This window comes from Leptodactylus fuscus, chromosome 7 (assembly GCF_031893055.1).
Source record: "Leptodactylus fuscus isolate aLepFus1 chromosome 7, aLepFus1.hap2, whole genome shotgun sequence".
Taxonomy (NCBI): Eukaryota; Metazoa; Chordata; class Amphibia; order Anura; family Leptodactylidae; genus Leptodactylus; species Leptodactylus fuscus.
Genome location: NC_134271.1, coordinates 9,427,789 through 9,453,531, shown reverse-complemented (window position 1 = coordinate 9,453,531; position 25,743 = coordinate 9,427,789). Strand labels below are relative to the sequence as shown.

The window sequence follows — 25,743 nt, the reverse complement described above, 5'->3', positions numbered from 1 at the left end:
CATTGTACATCGGCCTACCCTTCCACCGTATATGGGGGTACATGATTTGCACACGTTGCCATCTCTGTCTGGACCCTGGCCACCTATGAGGTAAGGTATATACTGCAGCTCTACTCCTAGTATCCAGGATATTTCTGGACATAATAAATCTGTTTGTCCTCCCTGGCGTGATGTGAGTGCAGGAATCCCACGTATGTGCAGACATGAGATATCAGGGAGTGACACAAGTCTCTATTACACACGTCTCAGGCAGGAACAATAATCACTTTCTGGTTGTTACAGGATCAGCTTTGTGGCAGTTTCTGGAGATCTCCAAAGCTTCTCTTGGCCGCGCTGCAGTCGTGAGAGCCGGAGCCGAAAATAACTTGCACACAGTAACGGCGAGCGGCTCAAATGTCTCCTGTCAGGATTTCAACACCCGGCCCTGCACATCTTAAACAGGCTCCATGCAGAACAGGGAAGACGAAAGCAGCGATTGTCTGAGAAATTGCTGTGTTTTCCGCCCCCGTGAGGTGACGAGTCGGCGTATTGTGATTAAATCATCACCGTGCCGCGACCCAATCTTTAAGATTCATGCAGCCATTGTAGTGTGGCGTCGCTCTTGTTGGGCGCTAGATGAATTGCATTGATCTGATAGATGGCGAGGGGCACTTAGCCTCATTTTTCCCTATCGTCCTGCCTGCGAGATAAATCAATATTTAATATCCCCTCCAAGTGCGCGGCGAGATCATCTCAAACCTTCCCACTAATAACAGACAAGTTGACTTTGAGAATTCTGCTGCTGTTCTTTTCTGTACGACCTGTCATTTATAAGGAGGCGTCAGACGGGACACAATGTGGATCTCGCTAAATTGCTTCTCGCAGTAAAGTCATTTTTAAATCATTTGCTCCGATGTCTGGAGTTCGGAGGCTTCATTTAGATTTCCGAGCTTACAGTGCGATGGATGAGGCCCCCAATAATGGAGTACAGAATCTGCACGCCTCCATCCACCCTGCACGGCGAAATATCTGGTCTCTGCTACCCTATGAGCACCCTATGCTACAGTATATCAGGGGAGTTATGGCAGGTTGTGTCCATCTAATGTGACATTCTATGAGCGGTCTACACCATACCTGGCAGGTTGTGTCCGGTCTCCATCTAGTCGGATGTCCTGTGACCGCTCTACACTATATCTGGCAGGCTGTGTTCGGTCTCCATCTAGTCGGATGTCCTGTGACCGGTCTACACCATACCTGGCAGGTTGTGTCCGGTCTCCATCTAGTCGGATGTCCTGTGACCGCTCTACACTATATCTGGCAGGTTGTGTCCGGTCTCCATCTAGTCGGATGTCCTGTGACCGGTCTACACCATACCTGGCAGGTTGTGTCCGGTCTCCATCTAGTCGGATGTCCTGTGACCGGTCTACACCATACCTGGCAGGTTGTGTCCGGTCTCCATCTAGTCGGATGTCCTGTGACCGGTCTACACCATACCTGGCAGGCTGTGTCCGGTCTCCATCTAGTCGGATGTCCTGTGACCGGTCTACACCATACCTGGCAGGTTGTGTCCGGTCTCCATCTAGTCGGATGTCCTGTGACCGCTCTACACTATATCTGGCAGGTTGTGTCCGGTCTCCATCTAGTCGGATGTCCTGTGACCGGTCTACACCATACCTGGCAGGTTGTGTCCGGTCTCCATCTAGTCGGATGTCCTGTGACCGGTCTACACCATACCTGGCAGGTTGTGTCCGGTCTCCATCTAGTCGGATGTCCTGTGACCGGTCTACACCATACCTGGCAGGCTGTGTCCGGTCTCCATCTAGTCGGATGTCCTGTGACCGGTCTACACCATATCTGGCAGGTTGTGTCCAGTCTAAACCAAAATAAGTGTGTACAAACCTAATATTGATTCCTCCACAATTGCACAAATCTCTGCCCTCTACAATGATATCAGAGGATTGCCTAGACTGGACAGCTTGAGTTATATACAAGGCCAGTGGGACATCCCATTCCATACATATGTTCTAAAAACCTGGTGGAAGTGAAATATAATAATGATGTATTGTACTTGTGTCACGCCATCTGTAGAGTGTCTGTAATACAGAAGTTGTCAGGACATCCCAGGCAGTGGCCAGCAGAGGGCACAGAAAAACCCTGTTATGGGCAGCAGAGGATGTTCACACGAAACAAACTAAAATCAATCTTTTTTGGTTATAGTGGTGTATTATATGTGTGTTGGCGAGAGAGAGGAGATTCCCAGTATAAAGGTTTTTCAACCTCATGAAACTTTTAAGAACTGCTTCCAATGGTGCAAAATAACACAAGCATGGTGGCTCAGTGGTTAGTATGGTGACTCAGTGGTTACTATGATGCTCAGTAGTTAAAACTGGTTGGTGGTTAGTACAGTTGCTCAGTGGTTAGTATAGTTGCACAGCGGTTAGTACGGTTGGTCAGTAGTTAGTACGGTTGCTCAGTGGTTAGCATGGTTGCTCAGTGGTTAGTACGGTTGCTCAGTGGTTAGTACAGTTGCTCAGTGGTTAGTATAGTTGCACAGCGGTTAGTACGGTTGGTCAGTAGTTAGTACGGTTGCTCAGTGGTTAGTACAGTTGCTCAGTGGTTAGTATAGTTGCACAGCGGTTAGTACGGTTGCTCAGTGGTTAGCACGATTACTCAGTGGTTAGCACGATTACTCAGTGGTTAGCACGGTTGCTCAGTGGTTAGCACGGTTGCTCAGTGGTTAGCACGGTTACTCAGTGGTTAGCACGGTTACTCAGTGGTTAGCACGGTTACTCAGTGGTTAGCATGGTTGCTCAGTGGTTAGTACGGTTGCTCAGTGGTTAGTATAGTTGCACAGCGGTTAGTACGGTTACTCAGTGGTTAGCACGGTTACTCAGTGGTTAGCATGGTTGCTCAGTGGTTAGTACGGTTGCTCAGTGGTTAGTATAGTTGCACAGCGGTTAGTACGGTTACTCAGTGGTTAGCACGATTACTCAGTGGTTAGCACGATTACTCAGTGGTTAGCACGGTTGCTCAGTGGTTAGTATAGTTGCACAGCGGTTAGTACGGTTACTCAGTGGTTAGCACGATTACTCAGTGGTTAGCACGATTACTCAGTGGTTAGCACGGTTGCTCAGTGGTTAGCACAGTTACTCAGTGGTTAGCACGGTGTCACTGTTGGGGTCCTGGGCTTGAATCCTACTGAGTACAACCTCTTCATGGAGTTTGTGTCCTCACTCTGTTGCCAGGGTTCATCCAGTTTCCTCCCACATCCCAATGACCTGCTGATGGGGAACTCAGATTGTGAATTCTAGTGTTGGCGCCATCTAAGCAACTGATAAGCAGTAATAATACTCACCCTATCAATCCCCCGAACCCGCGCTGGTTTCATAGGCTTTAGCACTGACCTAACATCACTATTGTGGTCTCAATTGGCTGCAGCAGTCACATGTCATAACAACACATCATGGCAGGGAGAACAGAAAAGCGTTGGCACAGTAGTAGGAAGATTAGAACTGATACTTTTACTATTTTACCTAGTCCATGGGGTGAAACCCTATAACCATGATGGCGAACCTATGGTACACATGCCAGAGAGGGCATGTAGAGCCCTCTCTGTTGGCACGCAGGCCGTCGCCCGGATTGCTCACTAACAGGGAATCCAGAACAGGATTGCAAATACACATACAGCTAAAAGCTGTCAATGTAGGTTGCGGCCTACACTGACTGCAGAGTGCGATCTCTGCCCCAACGCAAGCGCAATAACGTAAGTCATCAGCACCTGCAGTCAGAAGAAGGAAGACGGCTGCTCTTCATGGGACTTCGGGCAAGTATAATACTGTGTGTGTATATATATGTGTGGGAGGGGAGTACTGTGGAGCATATAATACTTTGTGGATGTGGACTCACTGTGGAGTATATAATACTGTGTCTGGTGGAGGTGTACTGTGGAGCGTATAATACTGTGTGGGGGCCACTGTGGAGCAGATTATACTGTGTGGGGACCACTGTGGAGCGTATAATACTGTGTGGGGACCACTGTGGAGCGTATAATACTGTGTGGGGGCCACTGTGGAGCAGATTATACTGTGTGGGGACCACTGTGGAGCGTATAATACTGTGTGGGGACCACTGTGGAGCGTATAATACTGTGTGGGGACCACTGTGGAGCGTATAATACTGTGTGGGGGCCACTGTGGAGCAGATTATACTGTGTGGGGACCACTGTGGAGCGTATAATACTGTGTGGGGACCACTGTGGAGCGTATAATACTGTGTGGGGGCCACTGTGGAGCAGATTATACTGTGTGGGGACCACTGTGGAGCGTATAATACTGTGTGGGGGCCACTGTGGAGCAGATTATACTGTGCGGGGGCCACTGTGGAGCGTATAGTACTGTGTAGGGGCCACTGTAGAGTAGATTATACTGTGTGGAGGCCATTCACTACTTATATTACACAGTATCTGTTTTATAGCAGACATGATATTAGTACAGCCTGTAATAACATTGCATGGTCACTATGAAACAGATCCTGTGAGATGTAAATAGTGAACATTAATTGTTCAAATGCTCCATTTCCAGAGACCTTTATCTTTCAGTACAAAGTTGTTTGTATTATTGAAAGCTCTGTAAAGTCCCATTCACACGACTGTAACTTTCCGCACTTGTGGATCTGCAGAGTATTAAGGTTAAATTGCCGGGTTGGCTCTTTGCAATAATTTAGTGGGTTTTGGGTTAGAGTTTGGGCACTCGCTCTCTAAAAGGTTCTCCACCATTGCCCTATAACAGGGGTAGGGAACGTACGGCTCTCCAGCTGTTGCAAAACTACAACTCCCAGCATGCATACAGGCTCTGCTGTTCTGGGAACTCCCATGGAAGTGAATGGAGCATGCTGGGAGTTGTAGTTTCACAGCAGCTGGAGAGCCGAAGGTTCCCTACCCCTGCCCTATAACATCTAACTCCAGTGTCGGCCCTCAGGTATCGTACTGTGGGACAGGCTGCATCCTCCTTAAACCTTAGGATAATGTTCGGCAATTCAATCAATAGAAAGTCACAATATCCGGCCTGTCTTGGTAAAACGTATAGTTCTATATTCTGATATATACGGCGTCTTCCTTTATACTGTGGGTTATAAATAAAACAGGAAACAACGGCCTGAACCTCCTGCCACATTGTGAGCCCACAAAGATTCTGAGCTCATTAACCAATGACTTGCACCCCTGGTGCAGCGCTCCTATAAAAAGACCTTGTGGTATCCATTACCAGGATCCAAAGCTTTTGTTTTCTATAAATGTCACTGTCTGCGTCAAGGATTTAACAGGGTCCATATATATGATAGATCGAGATTAGAGCACAGAGCCACTGCATATACAATCCAGAAAAGGCAAAGAATTCTAGAAGACACAAGAACTTCTCTCTATGTTCACATGTTCTGTCTATAATCGAATCGCTGTAGGATGGAAACTAGAAGTCTTCATCGTGGTGTCCATCATTTCTACAGGAAAAGAGTAAATGCTGTGCTATCAAATCCGATGGAACTGCCAATCAAATCTAGAATTTGCACAGAACTTCCCTCTAGAATCCAAGTCTTTTCTCTAGAAACACACGGATCTTCCCTCTAGAACCTGCGCAGATCTTTTATTTACCGTCTACATAGATATTGTCTCCAGAACCTGAACTGATGTTTCTAGAACATAAGTCTTGTCTTTCCAACCTGCACCAATCTTCTCTCCAGAACCTACCAGCTCTCCTTTCTAGAACTTGCCCAATTCTTCTAATCAGAACCAGCTCCGTTCTAACCTCCAGAATTTGCACAAATCTCATCTCCACATTATCCACTTAATATTCTGCGTAAACCTAAAATAAATCCTGAATGTGCCTGGAGTCTGGAGCCATGGCAGACGAGTGGCATGTAATACTTTGTTTTTAATACAACACTCCCAAAACAAAGTTCCTGGGAAACAAACAGCCTGGCAGCCAGGTAATGGCAGCGGGTTCAGCGACAGAAGCATCTCTTATAGCTGCAGCCTCAGCCGGGGATGTGCGAGACTAAACGCTTGGCTTACACATTGAATATTGCCGGATGTAACATGGGATGGGCTGGAAGCCATCTTCCTTCCACCCAGCTCTCAAAAGTGGCAAAATGGCAGCAAAGACAGGGGTTCTGCGGTGACAGCTCTGGGGATTCAAGCCAAAAAGACACGAAGAAACATATGTATAGTAGAGATGATGGTGACTCACTGTGTGTGCACTTCTAATGCAAATCCTTCCTGAGATGGCATCTAGCAGCATCTGAAATATAGCAAATGGTGGAAGCGGGGCTTTAGAAAAAACACACTATATAGATTCACACACTATTCAGGCTACGGGGGCAACACCCTGCTGGGGTCACAGCGAGACTTCACAGTAAACAACCTGTACATAGTATGTACAGTGTGCCTATATACCAGCTGTACTCGCTGTATACAACATACCTAGCTGCCACATGTACACAGTATCTACATGTGCCTATATACCTCCTGTACATACCATATACAACACCTCTATCTACCACCTGTACACATTGTATACAATTTGTCTAGTTACCACTTGTACACAGTATCTACATGTGCCTATATACCACCTGTGCACACTGTATACAACATGCCTAGCTGCCACATGTACACAGTATCTATAACATACCTACATTGTACCTGTCTATGACCTGCACACACCATATACAGCGGGCCTATAGTCTACTACCTGTACATGCTACTGACAATATGCCTATCTATGACCTGTACATGTTATCTACAGCACACATGACTCTTGTAAACACTGTATAGAACAAGCCTGTCTACCTCCTTATAACACCGCTGCAACATACCTACCTACCTCCTGGACACACCGTCTACGGCATACCTATATTCCATACCTATATTCCACAGGGATGACTTTTCTGATCTCCTTATTTCTACAATAATAGGAATATTGTGCTTGCTCTGGGGTTGTCATGGTTGCATCAACATGGACTACATACAGGTCACTATGCAGAGTGAGTTTGTAGTACAGCCATGACAACCCCAGAGCAAGCACAACGTCTGCCTATGTGCAGCATTGTGGAGATGGGGAGAATATAAGAAAGACACGGCAGCAGAGGAAAGATTTATTTCAGTCTTCTTTCGTTGTAGCACAGTTATCGCCATATATGAGAAGTAGAAGTAGAATTACAAGACACTTTATGGGGGTTTATGGGGGGCAGCCTCGCATCGATGTGTCTGGGTTGTGGCAAATATTATCTTAAATTGTACAGGAAACCCCTGCAATGCTAACTTCTGGCTGCAGGACACTAACAAATGGTCATCTTTATCCAATCCACTACTTAGAGCCTTCATGGCGGCCATACTGGTTGTCTACAGTTGTCCTGGTACATTCTCAGTCGAGCTTCTATAATGCAGTGGGGACAGGAGCTTTCCCTATATCACACTCTACAGAACATGGTGCAAAGATAACACTGATCCGGAATGCAGATCAGCAACGCAAACTGTGTGCAGACAATGCCGAGGATGCCGAGACGATTTCAGCTCCGAAGCAGCAGAATTAAGTAGAATACAAAACTGTAATGTCATTAGAGAGGGACACATAACCCCCTGTAACCTAAAACAACCTATGTCAGTATTACAAAGCCTCCCCGCCTGTCACACAGTCACCCTAGTACAGGAGCACAGGGGGGGCCCAGACACAACCCCGGTTAATGAAACGTTACAGCATCTTAGACAAAAAGCTGAGCACAGATTTGATATGTTCTGGGGCAGACGTGTCCTGAGACTCCAGCGTATCAACTGCAAATACTGTAGCAGGGGCCCTCCTGCCATGTAACCTGTATACTGTACTTCACATGTGGCAGAGAGAGTCCTGGGTGAGAATGCTACCGCTGCACCCCTGAGGTGGTGGTATACGCCCTCTATGAAAGGTTATATTATAGGCGTCTGTCTGTTGAGTGATTGGCTATATTTAGAGAGGACGTTAGATAGCAACTTCATGGCGGGTTACTGAAGCCAATCAAGAAGGAGGGAGTTCCTGGCCCTCCTTGGTTTGATGACTTTTAGTTGATTTGTCTACAAACACCACTGGGGGAGGGGGCGACTGTCAAGGAGAATGAGGTCAATCAGAGCAGGGCTCCCATCTCTACCGACTACTCCCCAGTTTCTCCACTTTGGTAAGACTTCCTTTACATGAATACACGCGTCTCTGTCCTATTGGCACACGAGGCGCGAGGCATGGGGTTACCTTATCACTTCTGCAGTTGTTCAGGCCGATGTTGTTGAGCGGCAGCTTGGTGTCCAGGACATGGGGATGATGTTGCTGCTCTCTCTGGATCTGCTCCCTCATCTTTCGGGCCTCCTGTATGGCTTTCATGACCGTGTCCTGGTCTCCGAAGAGGGCGGGAGAATTAAGACTGGAGAGGATATCTATGGAGAAGAGAGGAGAAGTATCAGCGTATGTATCACTGTGTGCGGATATCACAAAGTTCAATGCGACAGGTAACATGGCGGCCTCACAGAAGACGTGTCATCAGCAAGAGCCCTCATCTGAAGGGCCACACAACTTCTTATATATACTGTCTGGGGCAGAATCTGTCACCTAGGTATCAACTAATATCTGCAATTAATTCACCACAAAATGGTGTGGTCATGTGACCATGTCATCAGTGGCCAACTCTTCTGTATATACATAGGCGTGGTAGGTTGTTACCTATGACCCGGGATCTCTTCCTGAGGGCCCCCGCTGTTCTCCAGGCTCAGTCATTTTGGCGCAGTGACAATGCGCACATTGTGTCCAGAAGACTAATCGTCTCCTGCCTTGTCGAGATCGTCTGAGGCAGCGTTAACTCCTCGTCAAATTCCTCACTCTCTTAAAAGCCGCCTTGTTTTGGTGCACAGAGCGGGGAAGTGAATCACTCCAACGGACTAAAAATAGTAATCTTGTTTATTGCGGCCATCTTAGCGAGTCGCCATCACTCCTTATAGAATGATCTGGACCTTGTGATGATAAACAATAACAACCCAATAATCACGTGGGGAAAAGTCCTGAGTAGCCGGATAGTAACACCGCCATCACCCATGTGCCAATCTCTGTCTGGTCCACCAATGGCTCTTACCCAATGAAGACCCTCTGCCCAGGGCTCCGCTGATGGGGCTGGGGATGCCACTCTTATTGGATAGACTGACCGGGCTGGTCTTACTGGGCGTGAAGAGGTTCTGCGTTGGCGACGTGGGAGACTTGACGGGTTCTGCCGTCTTGGGTCGCGCTGATAAATTCAGGGGCTGTGCGGCGGCTTCATCCTGCGGGAATTTCACATAAACAATGATTAAAAGCAGATAAATGGGGCACATTAGCACTTAAGACAACGGCGCTGCTTTACACCTCCCAGACAATGGCACGTCTCCCGCTGTAATAACAAAAGACGCTAATTATCTGCGCCCTCCGAGAAGCCACCTAACGAAGCCTCATTAATTCCTGCGCGCTAGCCGCGTATTTACATCAACACGCTCGCTGCTACCTTCTCTTTGCCAAATTAAAATCTGAATTACTGCACATTACGGATCACGTCTTAATGTGTTTTCTAAGATCTGAATTAACCCCGGGCATTTACAAAGAATTAGTTAAATTCCCATAGACTTGTGCGAAAGACGCGGCGACTTCTTGCCGTACGGTGCCGGCTGCTTCAATTCGGGAACATCACAATACTTCTGTATTGATATCCCTGGGTCAGTGAAAGGGTTAATGATTGGGAATAAAGGCAGAATATCCTCAGGGGCTCGGATTCATTATCCTGCGCCCACTCAGAGCTTGGCAGCCACAGGGCGCTGCCCACCGCTACCTACACAAGACCAGGAGACTCTGAGTCAGCTGCCACAGGTTTGACTTGGGGTTCGTCCATCAGCCCCGCACCCTGCGATGATGAATCACTGGTATCTGGTGTAGAGACCCAACCACAGCGGTGCCAAAGCACAAAGAGAACAGCAAGAACCAACGTTACCAGTGTAAACCAACGTTAGCGGTCACCATTACAGGGCTCTTATACATCATATATACATCTTATACACGACCTTGTGTAGAAGGAGCCTATGTTCTCTTCATTCTGAGTGGCCTGGTTCATGAACAGAATGTCAAAGTTACAGTGAAGACTGACACAGGCAGTAAAAGTCCGGAAGCTTTAAGTGTCCTCATAGAGTATGGTGGCCATTCTCATTCACAGCCTCATACAGTAGAGCTCTGCCATGTTAATAGTCTCCAGAGGACGGAGCCGGCAGATCACTCGCCATAAACACCGCTCTCTGGACGCATCATGAAGTTTACATGGCGCAAAATTGTCCATGAAGCCTCGTGTCAGGAGGATGCACATGGATTCCTTGCTGATATTCTGTTTATAGTGGGTGAGGAAAACCATACAGAGTGTGAATGATCTCACCGACGGCGTCCCACACAGGTGGAGCAGACTGTAGTGCTGCGATGTCTCAACGACTGATAGGAACAGTGCAAATGAAGGAGTAAAACCACGGAACATAAAATACCATAGGGGCAGACGTATGAGGGGCGGGGCTGTGACTGGATACAGTCCTATGAAAAAGTTTGGGCACCCTATTAATCTTAATCATTTTTAGTTCTAAATATTTTGGTGTTTGCAGCAGCCATTTCAGTTTAATATATCTAATAACTGATGGACACAGTAATATTTCAGGATTGAAATGAGGTTTATTGTACTAACAGAAAATGTGCAATATGCATTAAACCAAAATTTGACCGGTGCAAAAGTATGGGCACCTCAACAGAAAAGTGACATTAATATTTAGTAGATCCTCCTTTTGCAAAGATAACAGCCTCTAGTCGCTCCCTGTAGCTTTTAATAAGTTCCTGGATCCTGGATGAAGGGATTTTGGACAAACAATTCAAGTTCAGTTCAGTTTGATGGTCGCCGAGCATGGACAGCCCGCTTCAAATCATCCCACAGATGTTCAATGATATTCAGGTCTGGGGACTGGGATGGCCATTCCAGAACATTGTAATTGTTCCTCTGCATGAATGCCTGAGGATTTGGGGCGGTGTTTTGGATCATTGTCTTGCTGAAATATCCATCCCCGGCGTAACTTCAACATCGTCACTGATTCTTGAACATTATTCTCAAGAATCTGCTGATACTGAGTGGAATCCATGCGACTCTCAACTTTAACAAGATTCCATTGGCCACACAGCCCCAAAGCATGATGGAACCTCCACCAAATTTTACAGTGGGTAGCATGTGTTTTTCTTGGAATGCTGTTTCTTTTTAGACGCCATGCATTACGCCTTTTTTTATAACCAAACAACTCAATCTTTGTTTCCAAAATGAAGTTGGCTTCTCCAAATGTGCTTTTGCATACCTCAGGTGACTCTGTTTGTGGCGTACGTGCAGAAACGGCTTCTTTCTCATCACTCTCCCATACAGCTTCTCCTTGTGCAAAGTGCGCTGTATAGTTGACCGATGCACAGTGACACCATCTGCAGCAAGATGATGCTGCAGCTCTTTGGAGGTGGTCTGTGGATTGTCCTTGACTCTTCTCACCATTCTTCTTCTCTGCCTTTCTGATATTTTTCTTGGCCTGCCACTTCTGGGCTTAACAAGAACTGTCCCTGTGGTCTTCCATTTCCTTACTATGTTCCTCACAGTGGAAACTGACAGGTTAAATCTCTGAGACAACGTTTTGTATCCTTCCCCTGAACAACTATGTTGAACAATCTTTGTTTTCAGATCATTTGAGAGCGGGCTGTCCATGTTCGGCGACCATCAAACTTAACTGAACTTGAATTGTTTGTCCAAAATACCTTCATCCAGGATCCAGGAACTGATTAAAAGCTACAGGAAGCGACTAGAGGCTGTTATCTTTGCAAAAGGAGGATCTACTAAATATTAATGTCACTTTTCTGTTGAGGTGCCCATATTTTTGCACCGGTCAAATTTTGGTTTAATGCATATTACACATTTTCTGTTAGTACAATAAACCTCATTTCAATCCTGAAATATTACTGTGTCCATCAGTTATTAGATATATCAAACTGAAATGGCTGCTGCAAACACCAAAATATTTAGAACTAAAAATGATTAAGATTAATAGGGGTGCCCAAACTTTTTCATAGGACTGTATATAACTAGTTGTCAGCAATGATAGATGAATAGCTCTATATGGTGTATGGAGATGAGCAGTGGATTGTGGGTAGTATACCCTAGGTGGTAGATTCCAGTAGGAGCCTGTACCATGTGACGGGGGGGTATCGCGGTGCTATGTGCCGTGTTTCCATCCTGGTTAGGTTACCCTTAGATAAGACTAGTAGATGGATGTTTGGCTCCTCAAAGAGTCGGTGATGTTTTATTTATTGCGGCACATGTCCCGGCAGATGGTTGTCTGTTTCGGGAGCTGCCATGTTTTCTTTGTGGAAAGCAACAATACGTTTCCTTTATATTGATGTGACACTGTGTAATCCGCCACAAACACACGGCGCCGTCACTGCATCTGACCGCATACGATACGACAATCAGAAATTCCTGACAGAACTTCCATGACGGTTTGACCGAAAGTGGAAGAAAAATCCACGTCTAAGTGGTCGCCATTATCAACTAGCCTGACCTAATGCTTCTCACAGCTGAGGGTTTGTCACAATGATCTCCCTGCACGGATACACTGTAACAAATCGTAGGTTGTTGCTTTTCAATGACACGAGATCTAATGAGAAGTTGCAGAACTTTCTATGATACCAGAAAATCTCTGGAAGGTTCTCTATTCCTGCAGGTCTGATAAATTGCCAACGGGGGTAGAGGGGCTTCAGTCTCCGGCCTCCGTATCAGCCTGCGCTGTTGGGCTGGGGTCGCCCTTTTTATGAGACTCAGAGGACGACTGTAATAACACATTTTATGCTCCCCCCCCCCCCATCATGTGGCAGAACATCTGTCTGTTACCCCGCACGATTCTACTTTTGGACGGTTTCCACTTTTGTGTTTTTCTAGGCGGTGACCGTCATCTTGTATATAAGTGATCTCCATGGCTGCCGGAGCGCAGAGCGTCTCACACGCTGGAGATTTCGCAGTCCGGAGCGGAGTGTCTGGGACACGTTTTGTTACCAAATCAATCAGCCGTCTCCATGGTCACCGCTTCTCTGTAATAAAGCTCTTTCTTTGATTTATTTTCCTAATATTTTAATGTCTTTTCTAAGTGAATGCAGATGTTGTGTAGGTGGCGCAGGATATCACGACATGAGCCCTGCACAGGCGACGCAGGATGGCGCTAACATGTCTGTCGTCACAGCTGGGGCGGGGGGCAGATTGACGTGGGGTTCTTTCATGGGGCAGGTGCAGAAGGCAAAACCCTAGAAGGGGTTACCTGGAGTTTTAAATGTTGTTCGTGTCCACCGGTGTAATCCCCACATTACCCTGATCTCACAGATCACTTGTGGGTAGTCCGCCACTGGAGAAATAGGGCCATTGTACTGGACTGGATGAGACTGAACAATCAATTTCTATACTGAGAGAGATTGTACAACAGTCACCAGATAGGAAAAGATTGGAACAGATTGTACAGTCACTTCCAGTCCACAGATTTTTACAATCTCTAGCTTGGAAGAGATTGTACAGTAGTCACAAGACTGGTGCAATATTTACCAGTTTGGAAGGGATTGTAGAATACAGGAATGGTTGGCCATGTCTTTCAGGGTCTAGTCTTACCTTGATCTGTGTGATTGGGCTGGTCCCTCTCTTTTCACTCTTCACACCGGTGGGGGACAGGGCTCCAGTTGAGTTTGGGGGCTGAGGTGTAGACGGCATCTTGGCTCCGGGAGACACCTGCATACTGGCGAGCTGCGCTGCATAGATCTGCTGTAAAACAAGCGGCAATGTCAGATGCATCTCCAGGATCTTGCATCCCTTTGTCACACAGAACAATGGCCGAGTCTATTTCTGCATTGTGTGGTCTCGGGACTTCCTCTTACACATCACATTACTCATTGCTGCACTAAAACAGATGGAGAAGACTTTATTGAAATATCAATGTAACTAAAACTGAGCTATCTAGAGGCTGTGTTACTGTCCAGACCACCAGGACGTTGTTACAATTGTCTATGGATACCAGTTGCCCACCACCAGTTATCCCTCTACTTGCATGGACAATCTGCTACGTATCTCGCCAATTTCTGTGCAATATCTGGCACCAATGAGGAGCGGCCGTGTGACGTCTCCTCTCCGCTCTGGATTTAGATTTTGTTCTCCTTCCTTTGGTGAAAATGTCCTAAAACGACAGCTCTGGGGGATTTTTTTTCTCTCTCAAGTAAAAATGAAAAGTCTGCTGAGACCTAGTTAAGAAACATTATTTGCCACCGCACTAAATAAAATATGCAAATCTCTGATACTTTATTTATGCCGCGAATCTTCAGCAACGGAGACAATGAGTAATTGGGTTCAGACGACAGAAACACAAAGAGGTGACGGCGAGGCCAATCACACGCGCTTTGGTTTCATTGCTGCAAAAGAAAAAAAAATTGCAGCGAATTATATAAAAATTTTAAAAAAATCCCCCCCCCCCCTCCTATCAAACCCCCTTGCTGTAATTCATTAACATATCTGCGGCAGATCAACATATTGCTCTTAATTAGCGTCCCCGGATAAGATGGATGTGGAGGCGCGCAGGTTCCTCCCGACCAGACTATAAGCAAAGTCAAGAATGAAAGGTAAGATAAATAGCAACTGGCAGCGGCCGAGCCATGTGACGGCGCCAGAGGCAAACCCAGGCTTCTGCCAGTGGTGTGTGCCAGGGACACAGATGCTGCAACTTAAAAATATCCCCTACATCTGTGAAGGATGGAGAATGCGAGAGGAGGGGACCAGGCTGCCCTACTGGGCGCACGTCACACTGACAAGGCCTTGCTGAAAAGCAGATGTCTGAGGTCTGTTACACGGCCCCTCGCCTCTTGACCTGTGCCCCAACACACAGTGGAAGGTCACAAGTGTCTAGAACGATGGTAGTTACACATAATGAGGTGCAAAAACACGAAAAATATGACAGGACATAGATCCCGGAGGTGCCCAGCGGAGGTATAACATCAAGCTTCTGGGGCCCAATGCAAAGTCTGTAATGTGACCCTTATCTACTCTGCACCATTTAGAATAGTGGTATATTTTAGGTGGCCTTTGGGGTCTGCTGATGGTCTGGGGCTTGGTGGCTACACCCTTGGCGTCCGGAGTCGCCACCACTAATCTGTACAGATACCAAGATTCTTCTAGCCACAGCAGGGATCACTGAATCCAATGTTAGATGGCGATTTCTACCCTATGATCATTCTGCTTCATATACATGGGGTCCCAGTATAGCCCCCCAGTATGTATGGCACTGAATCTACTGTGAGCATATCTCAAACTTATCCCAGTAATACTATGGATACAGCACAGGGAAAGCTGCCAGATACCCGGCCATATTTCACAATGTGTCTACAGAAGCCATTGTCCTTCCTCCGTATTACAACAGGCTGCTGTTTGTCGCCGGTCCTCTGTCCGTCCGGTCTAAGGTGCGGGAGGGGACATTCTGCTCCCTCCAGGCCACATGTGATATAAATCCACGCTAAGGATCCTGACCTCCTCCGGGGGGAAATGAGATGATTCCGGAAAGAGACATCATTGAAGAATTAACAATTAGCGCTGCCGCGTGGATTTTATTTCTCTCTGTCGTAGAGAAATATGGATTCCAGTAACTGAAGGCGCAGCTCATTGTACTCTCACCGAATAATCCCCAACCCATATAATATCTACTCCATACACAACACAAGCTGCAGCAAGAGAGAAGGACAAATTACACTGCCGTTCACTTCCACATGGGATGAGAGGAGTTGAGGAGAAGAGCATTGTATAAGTATACAAATATTATAGAGTACAAGATGAAGACGCGGCAATACGAGGGGTACAGGATGAAGATGCAGCAATACGCAGGTGTACAGGATGAAGATGCGGCAATACGAGGGGTACAGGATGAAGATGCGGCAATACGAGGGGTACAGGATGAAGATGCGGCAATACGAGGGGTACAGGATGAAGATGCGGCAATACGAGGGGTACAGGATGAAGATGCGGCAATACAAGGGGTACAGGATGAAGATGCGGCAATACGAGGGGTACAGGATGAAGATGCAGCAATACGCGGGGGTACAGGATGAAGATGCAGCAATACGCAGGGGTACAGGATGAAGATGCGGCAATACGCGGGGGTACAGGATGAAGACATGGCAATACGAGGGGTACAGGATGAAGATGCGGCAATACGAGGGGTACAGGATGAAGATGTGGCAATACGCAGGGGTACAGGATGAAGATGCGGCAATACGAGGGGTACAGGATGAAGATGCGGCAATACGCGGGGGTACAGGATGAAGACATGGCAATACGAGGGGTACAGGATGAAGATGCGGCAATACGCGGGGGTACAGGATGAAGACGCGGCAATACGCAGGGGTACAGGATGAAGATGCAGCAATACGCGGGGGTACAGGATGAAGACACGGCAATACGAGGGGTACAGGATGAAGACGCGGAAATACGAGAGGTACAGGATGAAGACGAGGCAATACGCGGGGTACAGGATGAAGACATGGCAATACGCGGGGGTACAGGATGAAGATACAGCAATACGCGGGAGTACAGGATGAAGACGCAGCAATACGCAGGGGTACGGGATGAAGACGCGGCAATACGCGGGGGTACAGGAAGACACGGAAATACGTGGGGGTACAGGATGAAGACGCAGAAATACATGGGGGTACAGGATGAAGACGTGGAAATACATGGGGATATGGGATGAAGAAGCGGCAATACGCGGGGGTACAGGATGAAGACGCGGAAATACGTGGGGGTACGGGATGAAGACGCGGGGGTACGGGATGAAGACGTGGAAATATGTGGGGGTACAGGATGAAGACGCGGCAATACGTGGGGTACAGGATGAAGACACGGCAATACGTGGGGGTACGGGATGAAGACGCGGAAATACGTGGGGGTACAGGATGAAGACGCGGGGGTACAGGATGAAGACGTGGCAATACGCGGGGGTATGGGATGAAGACACGGCACTACGCGGGGGTACAGGATGAAGACACGGCACTATGCGGGGGTACAGGCTGAATATGCGAGGACACTCGGGTACAGAACAAAGTCATGATAACACACGGGACAAAGAAATAGCGACCGGAAGAAGACAGGGTGACACTCCATGGTACATGATGAAAAAATGGCGACACTCTGGGTACAAGACTATGACCAACACCACTCAGGGGTACAGGACAAAGACATGGTGACACTCAAGGTACAGGAAGAAGACACAGCAACATTCAGGTTCCAGGACAAAGACGTTGCAATACTCAGACGCGCTAATACTTAAGGCCACAGAACGAAAATGTGCCCGACACTCAGGGGTACCAAATGAGGACATGTCAAAATTCTGAGTACAGGACAACGATCGTGTCATCAGTCTGTATAATTATATGGCAGCAAGGTGGCTCAGTGGTTAGTACAATGACTCAGTGGTCAGCAGTATTGCCTTGAAGTGCTGGTTCCTGGATTTGATACACCTACATAGAGTTTGTATGTTACTGTGTTGCTGGGTCCTCCAGTTTCCTCCCACACAATGATAGCTATACAAGCACAGTGTGTGATGATAATGTCTGTGAAGCGCTATGGAATATGCTGGCGCTATAAATCTGATCACAAGTGCACAGGTTATCCCGGGCAGCTCTTCACATCTGGCTCACACTCGCCCTCTTTATCAGGAGCAGATGCTCAGCGTCTGGAGGACACATGTAAGGCCTGGTTATTACATTGTAGAGCAGGGAGGGCATTTATCCGGCTGCTTTATTAGTCTTAGATCTGTTCCTGCGCTGGACATACAGATGTAGCAGAGCTGAGTATGTCATCAGAGACTATGGGGGGAGCAGCGCATCTATAGGGGAGAGGCGCACACATAAGAAATATATAACGCGTCTCCAGTGCAATATCAAAGAAGGCACCGAGCGGATGAAGTATTAATGGAGATGATATGAATAGGAAATCATTTTCAATATTTAAAGTAGCGGCACAATCCACGTCCTGTGTATACATAAAGAGAATAGCACAGCCCGCGACAAACACAAAAGCTTCTGATATTCAAATCCGGCCGCCTTTCATGCCTCTGATGTGCTGAGCGCGGCCCCCGCCCCGCAAACTCCCTCCAAAGAAGAGCGCTCAAAACTCCACAAGAAAGATAAACTTCTGCCGTGTCACCAACAAGAAAGACCCAGGTCACGTGTCCGAGGACAGAACAAAGGCGGCGAGCGCAGCTCTGAAGCTACAGATGGAGAACAACTCGTAGTTAACTCTTTACCAATGTTCTGTATCAAGATGACACATTACATATAACGTAACAGATGTCACCTGCAGTCCTATGTAACACCACAGATAATGTAGTAGATGTCACCTGCAGTCCTATGTAACACCACAGATAATGTAGTAGATGTCACCTGCAGTCCTATGTAATACTGTATAAGAGACTCCATATATTTTGCTATTATGCACATACAGTCCTGACCCCCGTCCTGGTCCCGGTATTTGGACAATATGTATGAACACTTATGACCGGGGCTCTCACTCCTCTTTTGTCCTCCTATCTCTTTATAGATTGTGAGCCGGGCCCGCTCTCCAAACATAGAATTTTGTTACCTTTAAGGGTAAACAGTTTAGTGTTATAGACTTCATTGATGTCTATGGAGAGAGCATTGTTTTGCAGTTTCTCTAGTGGTTGGTGATGGATCAGAGATATTTGGGGTTGGAGGGCTGCAGATACTCCCTCATTATCCCTCCCTCTGTGTGATATATTGTATAGAATCTATATAGAATATACATATGTAACTATATAGTAGGCGATAACTTTGTATCTTTTCCCTGTGAAGACTGTTTCTTCTCCTTTCGCCTGAATCCCGTGGACCGAGGCGCAGATGAAAGGGAACACAATCCATGTAGCTGATAATTAGTCCTGTCTGATAGTAAATAGCCTTATCTTGTCTGTCTTTCATCCCGAGATTCCATGCAAGGAAGCAGCGGAGCGATAATTCAGCATTATTCCCACCTCAGTGCACTAATCGCTTAAAGAGTAGCAAAAACCCAGCGCTGAGTGCCACGAGGTTCCTTGCAGCCTCCCAGCTCGAGGCAAAGTCCCCGCTACAGCAACATCCAGATGTCAGGAGCAATGTGCAGAGCCGGATGCAGCACACAGCTCCGTTCCAGTCTGCTCCAACATCTGTCCGATCTGCTGCTCTGCAACCTGCTGGATGAAGACTCGGCGGCACAGCCTGTGAAGGCGCACATCCATTATGTCTGTCACATTGTCCTGCTCGCTGCGTTACCTGCGCCCACACGGCTCCCGAGCAGTCGTTAGGTTTATGAGGCCGGCACAGGGTTTGTTCTTCACAGGACAGTACCTCGCTCCTCATTAATGTGACATGATGACTGCACAGAGCAGACCACAGTGCAGTGGCCCGGGACCCGCTAACTACCTGCTGCCTGCGCCAAGATAAATGGCCGATAACAAGAATTCGGTGCGTCTGTGAAGCTCTACGGGGAACGAAGCGCTCAGGCCTGTCGTAAAATAAAACCTTCTGTAACACATGAGCTCCAAAAGTCTGGAGAGTTTGTCAGGGCCTGAAGACATCTTCCCAAGTACTGTGTGGAGTCTGCATCTTGGCCTACTACATAGGGAACAGATTCTGGGGGACACTACTAATGGCTGCCATTACCCTGCCCATAGGGGTTATGACCCTCGGCCATGAAACCTTAAGGCTCTGGTCTTATACACACATAGCTGAGCATGTAGGCCAAGGGGGTTCCAATTTTTTACAGATGGAACTGGGATGACAACTGAGTGTCTTCTGTGCTACATTGATTTCAGTGGGAAGTTCCACACTTCTGATTTGTTTTCACAAAGCTGCATCGGACACGCTCAATAATCCTTGGAAAGGGGCATCAGAACCCCCCTCGGACTGTACAAATCGGAATTCACCTGCAAAAATGGCTCCCATTGACTTCAATGGGAGCTACTTGCTTTTCTTTCCGCTAGCTAGTAGCGGGAAAAAGAAGCGACGTGACCTATCTTGCCATGGATTCCGTGGCTGAGTCAGCTGCCGCGTCCGTGGCTCGAGACACTCTCCTGTTTAGGATCATTCATTAAGGCCTAATGAGGAGCGGGATGCCGCGAAGCAATGCCCATACACTGCTTGCAGCGCTTTTATCTCCACATTTTTCAGGCAGAATGGGGAAGGAAATCCCCCAGCATAGAGTAGGTGTGAACTTAGCCCTAGTGGTGGCAGTCAGGGGCGTAACGTGCAGAGGGGCAGTCACACCGGGGCCAGGAACCTTAGAGGGCCCATAAGCACTGGCATCAGTATTAAGATTGCAGCTTCCATCTGACCTATAAGCCAAGGAGTGCCACAGATTACCCAAACCACACTAAGGGTCCTTAGCACCCGTAACCATCACTATCAAGAATTCGCTGTAAGGATGAGGTAGGAGGCCCCGAACCAAAGAAGGCACCAATGGATGCGACCATGAATGAAGGAACTTTCCATATTCTGACCCCCAGTCATGATGTCCTTATTCTGGCCGGAGTATTCTCATACCTGTAGTATCTGACTGATAAACTGTTCATAGTCAGGGTTTCCCAGACCATAGAAAGTTCCTGTATTCATGATTGTGGCCAATGGCATCTGATCAAGAGAACAAATGTCACCACTAAGATGGTTAGAGGAAATTTTTGAAACTCTGCAAAATTTAAATTTTTTTATAGCTGCAAAAATGTTTTACTACGTTTATGGGAAATCTCCTTTCACATCCCCCATATAATCACCACAATCTCAGTAAATAAACCCGCTCATTCTCCATGCGTCTTATAAACTATAAGAGTCCACATATATTCCATCTGGGCATACAGACAATACCATTGTCCCCCTGATGAAGCTGAGGGGTGTATCTGAGCCCCCTATCAGACCTCTCTACTCCATCTGCCCATTACAGAATACACCGATGACAGTGCCGGCAGAGGCGCTTACGGAAATCATGTCCGGCTGTGGCGGCAAGCACAATGTCACAGAAATTTCCAGTGTGAAGTAAATGTTTTTTTTCTTTTCTGCCCTTTGCTGTAAAATCTAAAATAGCTCAGAAGCGATCCCCGCGGAGAGGCGCATTATCCCTATATGCAGAGGACACGGCGCGCTCAATCATGTACGAGGCCATTAATGCTACATCCCCCCAGCCAGAAACAGTCGGGTGGACTCTCGACATGACACTGCCTAGAAATTGTCTTTTTCTACGCTCCCTATGATAACCCTCGTGTGAAGACAGTGTGAGAGAATTTAGGTAAACTAGTGCCAATTATAATAAGTAGCCGGGGCCACACAATTGACCTCTCACTGTGATCCAATGGGAAGGAAACGAGAGAGAGTGCGGCCGGCCTAATGATAATCACTTGGAGGGAGGCTCGGGGTGCCATTTAACCCCACTTTCCTGTCATCTTCCTGCCATACATGCACTGGGGGGTCCCAAATAAATCACTGCACCCTGGAACGTGTGTCATGTATTGTCAGCTTAGTATTAAATCTGATGGAGATGAAGACCGCAACAATAGTCACCAATATAGAAGTCAAGTGCTAGAGCAAAGATAGTGCCCCCCCCCCACCTGATGTACAGAGAAGAGGAGAGAGAGAAAATCCCCCCCCCCAATTAATCTGATATATAGATAGAAACCGAGAAAGTAAATCCCCCTTATAGAAAAGAACAGAGACAGTGAATCCCCCCACCTGATGTACAGAAATAGTGAATCCCCCCACCTGATGTACAGAGATAGTGAATCCCCCCACCGGATGTACAGAGATAGCGAATCCGCCATTCGGATGTACAGAGATAGCGAATCCGCCATCCGGATGTACAGAGATAGCGAATCCCTCCACCGGATGTAAAGAGATAGCGAATCCCCTCACCTGATGTACAGAGACAGTGAATCCCCCCACTTGATATACAGAGACAGCGAATCCCCCCACCGGATGTACAGAAATAGCGAATCCCCCCACCTGATGTACAGAGATAGTGAATCCCCCCACCGGATGTACAGAGATAGCGAATCCGCCATCCGGATGTACAGAGATAGTGAATCCCCCCACCTGATGTACAGAGATAGTGAATCCCCCCACCTGATGTACAGAGATAGTGACTCCTCCCACCGGATGTACAGAGATAGTGACTCCTCCCACCGGATGTACAGAGATAGCGAATCCCTCCACCGGATGTACAGAAATAGCGAATCCCCCCACTTGATATACAGAGACAGTGAATCCCCCCACCTGATGTACAGAGATAGTGAATCCCCCCACCTGATGTACAGAGATAGTGATTCCTCCCACCGGATGTACAGAGATAGCGAATCCTCCCACCGGATGTACAGAGATAGCGAATCCCCCCACCGGATGTAGAGATAGCGAATCCTCCCACCTGATTGCTTTTCTCACTAGGTCTGTATTTCACTGGGTCAATCTAATTGCATTGGGGGGGGGGGGGGGTGACACTATTTGACATGGACAGACTTATTGCACAGGGGTAATTCCTTCATTTGTTATATAAGAACATTTTCTGTTTTCCAATTTTCGTCCTTTCCTTGCCTCGCCCAATACTTTAGTATCTGCTCCTCCGCCATGTTGGCTCCGCATCCATTTCGATATTTTTAATGCTATCTCTGTCCCTCCTCGGCACATCTATGGCATCCGCACTTTCTTGGCTGCTAGTGAATGAGTGCTGCCTGTGGGGGGCGCACGTGTGCAGAGGGGGCCACATTTTCATTGTTGCTATCGGTCCCCCTGTTTTGTGTATCCCTGATTTATATATAGTATATACACACAGGGAAGTGACCAGCATGGCCGTTTTGTCGGGTCAGTCTTGCCCGCTCCTCTTCGTCAGGGCCCTGGTTAACCCCTCATTTGCCGGGCTGCAGGGGGGCTGATCCGTGACAAGAGTTAATCCCGGCCACTTGCTATTATTTCCGTTGCCTGAAATTACGGTCGGGTAAAAGCGTTTAAGTGCGTCTCGGCATCATTAAGAGTGGCAGCTCCGGCGGAGCGAGCACATTACAGACAGCGCATTGAGGAAATTAATTCTCTTCAATAAAGTCATTTTTAAGCCTCATATATTTCCCAATCTAAACAGATGTCAGCGATTCATAAACAGAATAAATGGATGAAAATAATCCATTACCAATACGCGGAGACGCCGCCACCAGCCCAACGCCACAAGACGACAGGTACATCCTTCAGCCGCGCCGCCTGCTAACATCAGCCGACATTAACCCCTGCTAACAAATGGCTTTTCTATGACACGGCGAGCCGGCGATAGACTGCGCCGACACCGTCCTGATGCTACACGGGAGATGCATCCGTCGCAGGGTGTCACTCGGTACCCTCATATTTCTTGATAAAAGGCCGCCTCGCAACATTGTAGTTATTGAAAGGCCCCATTTACATGGCGGACACATTACACGCCACCGATCTCCGCGCGCATCACTCATGTGAGTCTCTTAGTGGCTGCGATAAAACAGCTGAGGGAAGCGAATGTCAGCGGCAGGCGGGAATTTATGTGGATGAGGGAATGCGCTGCCCTCGCTCCCGGATATTTATTAGCCCCCCACAACCTGCCGGTGCCTGCTCTGGGGGTAAAGAACAATCCTAAGACTTCAGCGGGTCGCCGTGTACAGCCCAGGGATCAAGCAATATTCTACATTGGTCCATGTATTCTCCTCCTGTTACATCCAAAGCTGCATTCACAGGTTGGATGGTCGCCATTAAAAATGGCCGCGGGTCATCAGTGATAAGATCTGAGGTCTGACTACTCGTCTGCAGGTTTGTAGGTGACCAGAGTCTAAGACAAGCTATAACTTTGATGGGACTCCTGCTCTGACGGCGGTGATGGAGGACGCACATGGCCGGACTAGACAATCGGTGGCTGAAGCTTTTGATCCTCAGTAATTCCTCTGGGCAGCTGCTGGATATCCCAGCTATAAATAGGCTTCTCAGTCCTGGAGGTGGCGATCAACCCACTGTACCCCCCCTCCCTAATGTTATATACCTAACCCCCGCCTATCAGTATCACATAAGACTAGATACACCTTATCAGCAGGCAGTATCGCGTGATTGGCTTAGATACACCATATCACCACATAGAAGGATGAGATACACTATATAAGCAGATAGTATCACATGTGATTGGGATTAGATACAGTATCACACAATAGGATTATATATACGGTATCATACATGATAGGATTAGATACCCAGCTGAGCAGACAAGATCACACATGATAAGATTAAACAGTGGCTTAGATATAAGTGTCTTTCTAGTATATAGGAGAGATTTATATGTCTTGTATCTGGAGACCTGGGTTTGTGAATACAATTCCAGAGCTACAGTTTGTGCTGACACATGTATAGACAGCACACTGGGAGGAAAGAGTGGGTGGAATCGATCTTGTCCAATCAGAGGGCAGATTTACATGTAACAAATATCCTGTGTATCGGTGACCACTGCTTCTCATACACTGCCCCTCCCCCCTTCCTTCTGGATTTAGGTTTGGCTTTTGGCTGGAGTCCCGCTCCCCTTCCACATACCTGGAGCTGTAATGGGCTGAGTCCAGAGGCGGCAGCAGCTGCCATCGACGATGGAATGAACTGCACGGGGTAGTTATCACCTGTGGGGAAGAACAATGGAAGCAGGTTCAGACACTGAGCGGAGAGGACACATAACATGTGGAGACACAACCCCTCCCTGCAACGCAACGTACCGAGCCCAAACATCTGCACAGACAATGGAACGCGTCAGATAACACTAACCTGGGTGTGAGGAGACCAGGAGGGAGCACAAGTCTATGTGATAGCAATCCCAGAGCCAGGGGGTCACATAAAACAAATGGGGTGAAGAGGCGCAAAACGCGTTACACTGGATATACAGCAATCCCAGACCCCGGGGGTCACATATTTAACATATGGGGAGTGTGTCCTGATACACGACATCCCTCTAATTATTATCACTGTAACAAATTTACTTTACATTGACATATAACGCCCCCAATAGACCGGGCCCCGAACTGCAGTCAATGGGACATGTAACACATACAAGACACTAAACTGCAAATCGACTCTTTCTGGAAATTCTGGACACATTTCAGGATCAGACGGGTTTGTGATATCGTTGATGACTCTGGTGTAAAACTATCCTCCCTATCACCCAGCTTTCCCATGCTCCCGAACAGCAGATCTGTCCCTCCTGCCTGTACAACTAAACAGACTTCGCTTCCTTGGTGACATCTTCGGTGTCAGATCCAGTGGCGGCCATGTTGGTCAGCTGTTCCCGCAACAGGTAGTGACCAGAACAGATACCCCCGACAGCAAATGACACAGTAATATTGTACGTTACCACGCAACATTATTACACAACCACTAATTATATTTGTTTATGATCGATGCAAACCACAACCGTTCTGCGCGCCGCCGCCGCCGCCTCCTCCGCCGTCACACGCTGCCTCCAGGCCATGTGTAAGTACACAGCTCTCCTGCAATTGTGGTTTTCCTAATGATGGAGCTGTGTGGTATAAACCTGTCATATTCCCCGTATCCGTCTGTCATGGCCGTGGCGTTACAATGGACTATTAAACCGACA

General features: G+C 47.5%; 1 protein-coding gene across 11 annotated transcripts in view; it reads right to left on the bottom strand.

Annotated features, from left to right (window-relative positions):
* SOX6 (SRY-box transcription factor 6) overlaps window positions 1-25,743 on the bottom strand; it is a 279,833-nt gene that overhangs the window by 27,804 nt on the left and 226,286 nt on the right. For 8 of the 11 annotated variants that reach the window (XM_075280972.1, XM_075280975.1, XM_075280971.1 and 5 more), the window contains 5 exons: window positions 24,696-24,775; window positions 13,714-13,863; window positions 9,118-9,301; window positions 8,247-8,428; window positions 6,219-6,269 (listed from right to left, as the gene is read on the bottom strand). In XM_075280972.1, the coding sequence (XP_075137073.1) occupies window positions 6,219-6,269; window positions 8,247-8,428; window positions 9,118-9,301; window positions 13,714-13,863; window positions 24,696-24,775 (647 nt within the window). The remainder of the gene's footprint in view (window positions 1-6,218; window positions 6,270-8,246; window positions 8,429-9,117; window positions 9,302-13,713; window positions 13,864-24,695; window positions 24,776-25,743) is intronic. The other 3 variants (XM_075280978.1, XM_075280979.1, XM_075280980.1) reach the window with 3 other exon arrangements.